Raw genomic sequence first — 9,259 nt, 5'->3', positions numbered from 1 at the left:
TTACACTCGAATTCCATAATTTTACCAATTTATTGACCCAATTACAACAAAATTACATTGAAAAAGAACACAAACAAAAGGACATTTCTACCAGTGGCTTTTATACTGAGCAGTTTTACTAAATATAAACACAAGATTTGTAACCAGAAATACTTCTGTGACAACAAAATGTGGAATATAGAACTATACTATTTCTCTTGGAAATTACTAGCACAACAAAAGATTATACTTCTAATAACAGCAAAGATACAACTATATTCGTATATTACAAAAGTGTCCTTAATATATTAAAATATAATGTATCTTTGTATATAGGTACTGTCTGCTAGGAACATTGCGTGTGGTTTAGCTTCTGACAGTCCAGCTATCATAAAAAAACAAAACACACACACACACAAAGCAATCCCTGATACCTTTGAATGCATATCTGTACAAGACAGCAACCAGTTTCAATTCAAAAACAGCCTTGATTGTTCATGCATGATTAGAAATGATGCTTTGTGAAATTCTGTTGCGTTCACCGACTGAGACAGAAAGCGTGTGTGCAAACGTGAAGGCGTCGTTTGATACTGGCCAACTTGTACTTTGTTTCTTGCTAGATTCCCTTCAAAATTAGGTCATAAATATTTCTTAAATATTACACTTGTGAAAAAGGATGATGCAAAGAAATTTATGATACAATAATGTGAGAATAAGTGGGTGAAATGTTAATGGGCTTTTTCTAAATATCCCCGCCAAAACAAACTGGCCTATCACAGCGGTGCAATAGTTCTGGTCAATGGTGCTTAATATAAAATCAATTGTGCGGCAGGTTGTATGGCACTTGTCGTAGAATGAATGACATGGAAGGAGGATGCCGGGAAAAAGCACCAGGAAATAAATTGTGCGTTTATCGACCGCCGTCACATGCAGTTGACAACGTTACTGGATCCCTGGTCGATATCTCTGATCTGGCTCACGTGCGATGAGCAAACCGCCACGCCTGCTCCGGCTCGACAGTGCGACACTGAGCCCACCAACTCCCACCTGGAAGAGGGCGGGGAGTTTTGTATCATTACTTCGTCTAACACCTCTCTTGGTGTGCATCTCACCTGTTCATGCGTGGCTCGAAGGCCTCCACCGTGTTCAAGTAGATGTTGCCGTTGTGCCCGCCCACAGCGAAGACACGGCTCATCACCGTGGCGACGCCCACGCCGCCACGCGGGGTGGTCATCTCCGATACGTACTCCCAGTGGTTTGTTCGCGGGTCGTAACGTTCTACGGAGCTCAGCGGCGAGTTGTCGTCAAAACCACCTAGCCCAATTTGAATTAGAGGGTGCCCCACGATTGGCTGGCTCGCTTCTCTCTTCAAAGTCAGTAAGAATAGGCTCGAGTGTAATAGTGGCTACTTACCGACAACGTAGAGGCAGCCGTTGAGCTTGCTGACCCCGTTCCCTGCACGACGCTGGCCCATCTCGTTGACCTCGGTCCACTTGTTGAGATGCGGGTCGAAGCGCTCCACGCTTGATAGCGATGCCCTGCCGTCATTGCCGCCTACCGCGTACACAAAAGTCTGGCGGCAGCAAAACACAAGTGGTGATTAGAAAGAAATCAGAGGAACCTCATGCGTATCCCGATTTCGGTGTTACCCCCAACGCCACGGAGCCCACGCCTCCTCTGGGCGTGTTCATGTGGGCCACAGCGCTCCAGCAATCACTCTCGATGTCGTAGCGCTCCACGTCGTTGAAGCATGAGTTGTCATCCAGACCGCCGATGGCATAGATGGGACCGCCAAGCGCGGCTAGGGCGATACCCCTCCTGTACAAATACAGGTGCACCTCAGTAAATTATCATTTAACAGAAATAAGGGCAGAATAATTTACAATGGCGATTAAATATGCAGTTATTTTCTTCATATACTTTTTTAAAAATAAGCTAAAGCAGTAGTTAATTTGTACAACATGACACATACCTCTTGGTGTTCATGGAGGCTTTCATCATCCACTTGTTGGTGAGGGGGTCAAAAACCTCCATGTTGCCCAAGTGCTCGTTACCATCGTGTCCACCCACGGCGTAAACCTTCCCTGTGCAAAAACCAACAGTGAGGTTAGTTTACATACATTACATTTATATTTTTATTTAACCTTGGTAAATTTGTGTTGCATCGTTTACCTCCGACAGAAATGACGCCAACGTGCCGGCGTCTGCTGTTCATCTCAGGGCCCTGGAACCAACTGTTCTTACTAATTGAGTAGCACTCGATGCTGCGAAACGGGTCCCCAGAACCCCCACGACCGCCCACGCAGAACAGAACCCCTAAGAAAATAATGATGTTAAGAAGACTGGTCAAAAAGCAAAATAATGCGTGAAAGAGCACGGCAACTACCTGCGGTGTGTTTTCGGGGGACGGTGCGGGCAGAGTACTCAAAGTCAGGCACGGCCTTGTTGCTGAGGTGCAGGTGGTAGTTCCGGGCCTCGTCCATCAGGTCGCGGCAGCTCAGGTTACCTTTGATCATCTCCTCCTTAGCTACTGTGCCGGTCAGGAAGTCCACAGGGAGCAGCGGCAGGCGCACCTGGGGACCAAAATGCACAATCTTAAAATGGGACAGGGGGTGTGTACACTTTTGCCAAATACCCCAAATCATAAAATAAAACTCACTTGTGAGAAGATCTGGTCCAGCCAGGCGTGGTGGTGCTGCGGGTTGGCTTTGAGCCATTTGACAGCCGCCTTGTACACTTGCGTCTCCGAGTGGATGTTGAGCTCGCTGGAGGCCAGCAGCGTCCGCAAGTGCTGCGGCGACACGCACGTGAAGTCCTCGCACTCCACCACCTCGCTGAAATGCTCGCAGGCGTAGCGGTCGGCCATGTCCATCAGGTCCACGCGGTTGTGGCTCTCGGCAAAGGTGCGCACCGCCAAGCAGTTGGTCGGATGGAAGTGGGCCTTCATGTACTCGCAGCAGGCCCGTGCCACCAACTCCACCTGTGAGTAAATCAACTTTCTGTTCAACTAATGAAGTTATTTGTAATGTAAAATATATTAAAATGACCTGAAGGATGCAGGCAGCATAAAGCAGAGGCTGGACATTGTCTACGGTGAGTGTGAGCCTAGAGGAGTAAGCGAATTGGACCAGAGCCTGGATGGCTGCTCCGTCAAAGTCCTTGATCTCGATCAGTTTCTGCTTGGCTTCTGCCATTTCAGACAGAAACATGGCCCTGAGGGACAAACAGAATGCTTATCGAGAAGAATTTTTAAACTGTTTCCATGAACAAGTGTGCACACCTGAAGTAGGGGATAACACAGGCCAACACAAGCTTGTGACAGGGTATCAGTCTGCTGCCGACCTGCATACAAAATAAGATGATGAGAAGACGTCACCACCATCATCTGGTGACTTTTTCTCTTTGCAATATGTTCTGTGGGTGGTAATTTTGTCCATAGTGTCCACACGCTCAGTTTACAAATGCTAAATTAATCAGAATATTGTGATTAGATTAGCGGGGACACAGAACAAAACATTTTTGATTAGACTTTTTTTTTTTTTTTTTTTTAATTCTGTGTAAAATACTTCAACACTGTCTGACCTTCAGCGTGACATCGCATAGCTCTCCCACTACGTAGAAATGTCTCAGCGAGTTGTGGAAGTCCTTCCAGGCCTCGTGGGCCTCAAACACAAAGGAGCCGTCTGACTCGCAGTCGACTTTGAGCGTCTTGGCGGGGGTGACAGCGGCGGCAGGGCGCTTCTCCTTAGGCTTGGGCTGCTTGGCATGATCCGGCACCACGTCCCCCGGTGTCATGGCAGTCTTACAGTGAACAACACCTGGACAGAGAGGACATGTGGTAAGAGACATACCACAACTTTGTAGAGCTAGAGAAGGTTCTGACATTTTGTTTAAAAGCATTGTTCTCTTTTCTTTTATATCCTCCCACAAGCATCGACAAAACCAGAACATTTGGTTGGGGGATCTCCCTGCCAGGTGAGCAAGTTTGGTCAGTATCACCCCCCTTCTTATCTTCACTTCCCCTTTCATCACCCTATACTGACTACAAGCAAAAGTTGAATGGAAATGTACATTTTCTTTCAACTTTCACATACTGATCAAAATCCAGCATAAAAAAAAGCTAAAATAAATAAATCTCACTGAGGAAAAAAAGCCTCTAGCCTTCTCTCCTGAACCGATTATCACTGCAGCCTCATCTGCTCAGGTAGTCACGATATTTAAAAAAAATAAAGGAAAAAGATTCACAGCTTGATTTCACTTCATTTTAGACAGCTTGAGCGATTTGGGGTCGTATTTGGTAACGTGAAGACGCTTGAAAACGATCATCTGGTAATCTTGCTCGACTGCGTATGTATTATTAGTGCGAGATGCATTTAACTAAGAGATAAGATTAGACCAGTGTATGGTAGGCCATCTACATCTTTGAGTAGGCAGAGCACGTCAACACTCAACAAGACGTCCCTCCCAAGGTCCACGTAAATGTTTACTGTAACACACAAAGCGCAATTCCATCAAATGCAAACATTAAAAAAAAAAAGATTACTTAGATAGCCATGAAGCTGTGTTGTCTGCAACAGGAACCGCTAGCTTCTTAGCTAGCATCAGCACAAGAGCTAATCTTGTATGACAGCTCAAGAGGAAAAAACTAATGCAAATATGCACCGACAAAGCCGACACTCAGACCACAAATGATCAGGTAAGATCTGCTATCTAGTTCACAAATGCAAAACAAGTCGATTTAGCTTACCTCATATCGAAAAAGGGTTGAAATGCCGGCTTTTTTTTCCCTTCAGGGGAATTTGCACGTTTGTTGTGATTTCACCAGGTGCATCATGGGTATTGTAGTTTTTCCGTCGTAGAGGACTTTTCCCGTCACCGCACTTTCGACAATTTGTGCTTTACTAAAAGCCTTTTTTAAAATTCACAGGAGCTCCCTTTTATTGCCTTAAAAAACGCGCTTTGTCGTTCCACCAGACACATATTTGCACATATCAGTATACAAAAAAAATACACCTAATTAAAATAAAACAGCCATTTGTGTACCAAATAGGATTTATTTCATAATGTTGCAACTGATACAATATTAACAGGACATTTATTGGTGCGATGTGATCAGAGTTCTGGGGTTCTACTTATATTGCTTCTTCTTTTTCAGGAGTGCATCCCGGAGAGCAATCTGCATTAAAAGTAAAAAAAAAAAAAAAGATATACTGATACATATACGGAGAAATGTACATCACGCACTTTTGCAAAGGTTTTCTACAAAGTTCACTTACCTGTTTCTCCCTGAATGAACGTTTGCCTTTGGTTCGGACGTTCTGACTGTGTCTCATCATCATGAAGTTCTTTTTGCGTCTTTTCTCTTTGTTGCTGGTGCTGGCGTGAGGATTTAACTTGGTCTTTTTCTTCGCAAACTCTTTCCGGTCCGTTCGGCCCGCCTTCAAATTAAATGCATCCGATATAGTCAAACTTTGTGTGACGGAATTGGAGTAAAAGTGTTTCATACCATTGCTGTTGCCAGGCGTGTCTCCTTGTCTGTTTTTGGTTTCTTATGGAGCTTCTCAATGTTCCTCAGGCTCAGCAGCTCCCCACTGGAAAATGAAATAAAAATAAAGAAGGTTAAGTTGGCAAAAGAGGTTGTCCAGTGACCAAAGGGTGGCCTGCTAACCTGTTGTGGTCTTCTTCATCGTCGTCATCCGCCGCTTTTCTCTTCTTCCCTGGTGCACCGTTGACCTCCTTAGCTATCTGGGCCAGTTTGATCTTCTTGAAGTCGTCCTGCGTGAGGAGGCGGCTGCCGCTTATCGCTGCAGCCTTGGCTTCCCGCTCTTCAACTGGTAAACTCTTTAGCTTTTCCACCTATCTCAGACAATCACAGTTACATCAGGTGTTACATCAGAAAATGTTACATTCTTTTTACAGATTGTCCTTAAGCCTACCACTTCTGTCGTATCTTCGTCGGATGAGTGGTGGACGTCCACCCACTCCCCATCCTCGTCCTGGTCACTCACGCTGGCGCTCTCCCAACCGTCTGTTATGACAAACATCCTTTATTAGCGTGATTGATGGATTGAAAATGACTGATGAATTATCTGCTCACCTTCTTCGCCCTCTTTGACTTCCTTCTCTACCTCCAGCACCTCCGCGCCAGGGATGTAGTCTTTAGCTGCAAGCTCGCCATAGTCCTTCACCCTGGCTTCCAACGACGCCTCCGTGGGCCTTCCCTGTGCACACCGCCATTATTCAATTTATTGATTAATACATGTTGGACTGATCCCACTGTACGCGCTTAAGACATTTCAGGTAATCACGTCACTATTTCTAGTTTCTACTCAGGTTGTGCTCACCCTGTCCTTCTTGAGCAACATTTTCGGGTTGAGATTTCTGAAAAGCTGGATGAGACCTTTGGAAGCCATCATCACATCTGGAAAACAAAACACACACGCTGTCAATATTTGAGAGAACGAAGATATTTACAAAAAGTCTCACTTTTGTCTTTGTGGGTCTTGTACTGGGCCAGGTCCTGCAGCAGGTCCTCGCTGATGCCAAGTGGACAACGGCCAGCCACCTCTTTGATGGCGTTAATCCTGACATGACATTATGATCTATTAAGGTATCTTTCTCTTTGACATTTAGACAAGTAGAATGTTGCCAGTCACTCACCCCACAGTCATGACCTCGCCAGAGTTTCGATCCGTGACAAAGTTGTTGGCTATGGTGCGGATCACCGACTCGATGATCTGTACGTGTTAGCAGGGATGTTAGCGTGACGGTTAGCCACTTCCCGACAGTTAAGTTTGGGATCATACCTCGGGCGGGACGAGATTGTGGGAAGACTGTGCAGCACACAGGAGGATCTTTGTCACCTCTGTGAGATACAAGACATTTTTTTATGCCAATTTAACATGCCATATTATGTGAGATGGAAATGCAAAAAGAAAAAAATCTTATTTTATGCTGCTTACCTCTTTGATGTGGCTGAAGGAACCTCTGGACGAACGGATAATAATTGAAGAGGAAGAGCTGAAGAAAAAAAAAATAATTTAGTTTTTGATTTTGTGATTGTTTGTAAAAAAAAATTCATACCTCGTGGATCCCGACCAGTCTGGAGATGAGCTCCATCATCATGAGTTTAACCTCAAAGCGCTCCTTGGAGTTTTCCAGCTGCTTCAGGAGCTTCTCTGAGAAATCTGCCCAAAGTTCCTCATTAGTGATGACAAGCCGGATGCAGAGCATTGATGAGCGAGCCTACCTTGAGGATCGTGAATGAGGTGAATGGCGGAAAAATTGAACACCTCAGCTTTTTTCTTCTTCTTGTGTTTCTACACGAAAGGGTGTAGGGCAAAAAAAGGTATATGACAAGAATAACAGGAAATCACAGCTGCAGATCACAGGTGGATTACCTTGAGGACTTTCATTGCTTTTTCCATCTTCTTCTTGTTTTTGGAAGTTTTCCTCCCTGTGTTAAATCTTATCACCAGGTCACGCGCCGATGGTCCCTCCGCCTGGAACGTAAGAAAAAAATGTAATAGTCCAGTAAAGTTGCAAACACAAGCGATCTATAAGTCAAATTTTATTTCAAATAGGCTGGCAGTGATGTTTGTATGAAAATTTGGATCAATACAATCATTCATAGTACTTGCCTCTGATTCTGAATCACTGCCCTCGTTCTCTTCATCACTCCCCAAGAAAAACTTGAGTGCGGCTACCAAGATCTGCCCGGCAAGAAAGAAACGTGAAGCATTGTTTTCCTTAAGTGAATAAGAATTAAAAATCAAGGTTGGGAAAACACACCTTTGTCACAGTGGAGAAGCACGCTGTGGTGATGACATTGACTGTTTTGGTGTCGTTCCTGCAAGCATATCAGCTTTAATGATAAAAATATCATGATGCTGGCATAGAGCTAAAAATAGTACCATCAAAGTCTTGTTTCATTTCACAAAAAGGTCATTGAACCTGTCATCTGGTGTCAGGTCACTTGTATCTCAAGACACAACTGTAGTTAACTTTTAATGACTAACTCAATTAAAAACAAAAACAAACCAAATGTTCCTCTTGTACAGCTCCACCATCACATCTAAGGATATTTTTGCTGCGATTGGGTTGCGGTCTCTCAGCATGGTGAACATGAAGTTCTGTAATGACTACAACATGCAAGAAAAATAGATTACATCAAGCACTTTAATTAAAACAGTGGTAAATGATACAAGAAGTGAGTCCGTTCTCTTACCGAGTTCACTTTGTTGTTTTTGTGCTTGCTGTTGATATTTTTTATGTCAGCCACAATGTGTGTGTACAACGTCTGTAAACAAAAGAGGCATATTTACAATTAATTGTCCTTTGTACGGCATACTTTTTGGTTTTTTCTTTGCAAACCTTCCGAAGTAGCTTGTCATGACATCGCAGCAGCTCAAAGAAAAGCTCAAGCAGGCACGTAGGGTCGATCAAGTCCTTGTTTCGCAAAAGAATCAATGCCTTGCAGAAGGTCTGAACACAGTACCAAAGAAACGTTTTGATTATTTTATGATATAGCAACAGGGCTCCCCGCTATTTCCCCCCAAAAAAGAGACACAGTTTCAAAAATGTCATACTCACCATTCTTAAGTCTGCCTCCACAATTGTGTGGTGTGTCAATAACAACTCAGTCAGCTCTTGGGGGAAAGTAGACAAATACTCCGGATAACAGTGGCCCACCTGGTTGATGAGTCAATAACCACTTTAAAAGACAAGTTTCAAGACAAAAAGTCCATTAGGTATGATGTTACCTGGGCAAGAAACATGACAAGTTCCGCCAGTTCCTTGTTGGATTTGTCTGGTTGCAGTTTAAATATCTGCACATTGGATTGGTAATGTCTGTACTGCTGCAAAAACTACAAAAACCACATTGACAGTTTATGTTAACAATTTGGATGTTCACCACAACAACATAAATGCATGCTAGATTTTAGCATCGGTAGCTTCTAAACACTCACCTCTGCTACATAAGACGGTGGGTCTCTTTTGATCAGATTCTGCAGTTGCGGCAGATTGTTGGGCAACTTATTGTTTTGTCGTTTAGACATGGCGAAGTTTTATTATCTATATTCACACATACACGGCGATTTGCGATTGTTTTCACAAGGCAAGCGTGGCGACTGAGTACGCCGCCATTACTGTGTTGTTTTTTGCGTCGGTAATGACGACACTTCCTGTACAGAGACACTGTGCAACGGAAGCATTAAACGTTTCGTAAAATTTCCAAATTTTAGAAAAATTTAGTATAAGAAGACATGTTTTGTTTTTA

At 43.9% G+C, this 9,259-nt stretch overlaps 2 protein-coding genes across 4 annotated transcripts; both read right to left on the bottom strand.

Annotated features, from left to right (window-relative positions):
- Positions 1–11: 11 nt before the first annotated feature.
- On the bottom strand, positions 12–4,850 carry klhl8 (kelch-like family member 8). Of its 3 annotated transcripts, none has more exons than XM_088392928.1 (12): positions 4,727–4,850; positions 3,562–3,797; positions 3,260–3,321; positions 3,027–3,192; positions 2,639–2,959; positions 2,366–2,552; positions 2,152–2,295; positions 1,952–2,063; positions 1,629–1,797; positions 1,393–1,552; positions 1,092–1,293; positions 12–1,026 (listed from the first exon to the last, which is right to left on the bottom strand). In XM_088392928.1, exons 2-12 carry the CDS (start codon positions 3,772–3,774, stop codon positions 903–905), a joined length of 1,860 nt encoding a protein of 619 aa, XP_088249054.1. In that variant the 5' UTR covers positions 3,775–3,797; positions 4,727–4,850; the 3' UTR covers positions 12–902. The 3 variants fall into 3 exon arrangements, with proteins under 3 accessions (XP_088249054.1, XP_088249055.1, XP_088249056.1); XM_088392929.1 differs by lacking the exon at positions 4,727–4,850 and adding an exon at positions 4,523–4,649; XM_088392930.1 differs by lacking the exon at positions 4,727–4,850 and adding an exon at positions 4,120–4,138.
- A 163-nt stretch (positions 4,851–5,013) lies between these two features.
- Positions 5,014–9,160, bottom strand: sdad1 (SDA1 domain containing 1). The gene is made up of 22 exons (XM_088392927.1): positions 8,949–9,160; positions 8,742–8,846; positions 8,572–8,670; positions 8,353–8,463; positions 8,207–8,278; positions 8,020–8,120; positions 7,771–7,828; positions 7,620–7,691; positions 7,380–7,481; positions 7,229–7,298; positions 7,063–7,166; positions 6,942–6,999; positions 6,786–6,844; positions 6,640–6,716; positions 6,466–6,563; positions 6,324–6,400; positions 6,077–6,200; positions 5,916–6,007; positions 5,648–5,835; positions 5,486–5,570; positions 5,256–5,417; positions 5,014–5,155 (listed from the first exon to the last, which is right to left on the bottom strand). The coding sequence occupies exons 1-22, from the start codon at positions 9,036–9,038 to the stop codon at positions 5,108–5,110; spliced, it is 2,052 nt and encodes a 683-aa protein (XP_088249053.1). The 5' UTR covers positions 9,039–9,160; the 3' UTR covers positions 5,014–5,107.
- Between the last annotated feature and the right edge of the window lie 99 nt (positions 9,161–9,259).

This window comes from Syngnathus floridae, chromosome 12 (assembly GCF_059516105.1).
Source record: "Syngnathus floridae isolate MCC-2025c chromosome 12, RoL_Sflo_1.0, whole genome shotgun sequence".
NCBI lineage: Eukaryota > Metazoa > Chordata > Actinopteri > Syngnathiformes > Syngnathidae > Syngnathus > Syngnathus floridae.
Note: the sequence above shows the minus strand (reverse complement) of the source record. Positions and strands in the feature narration are given on the sequence as shown.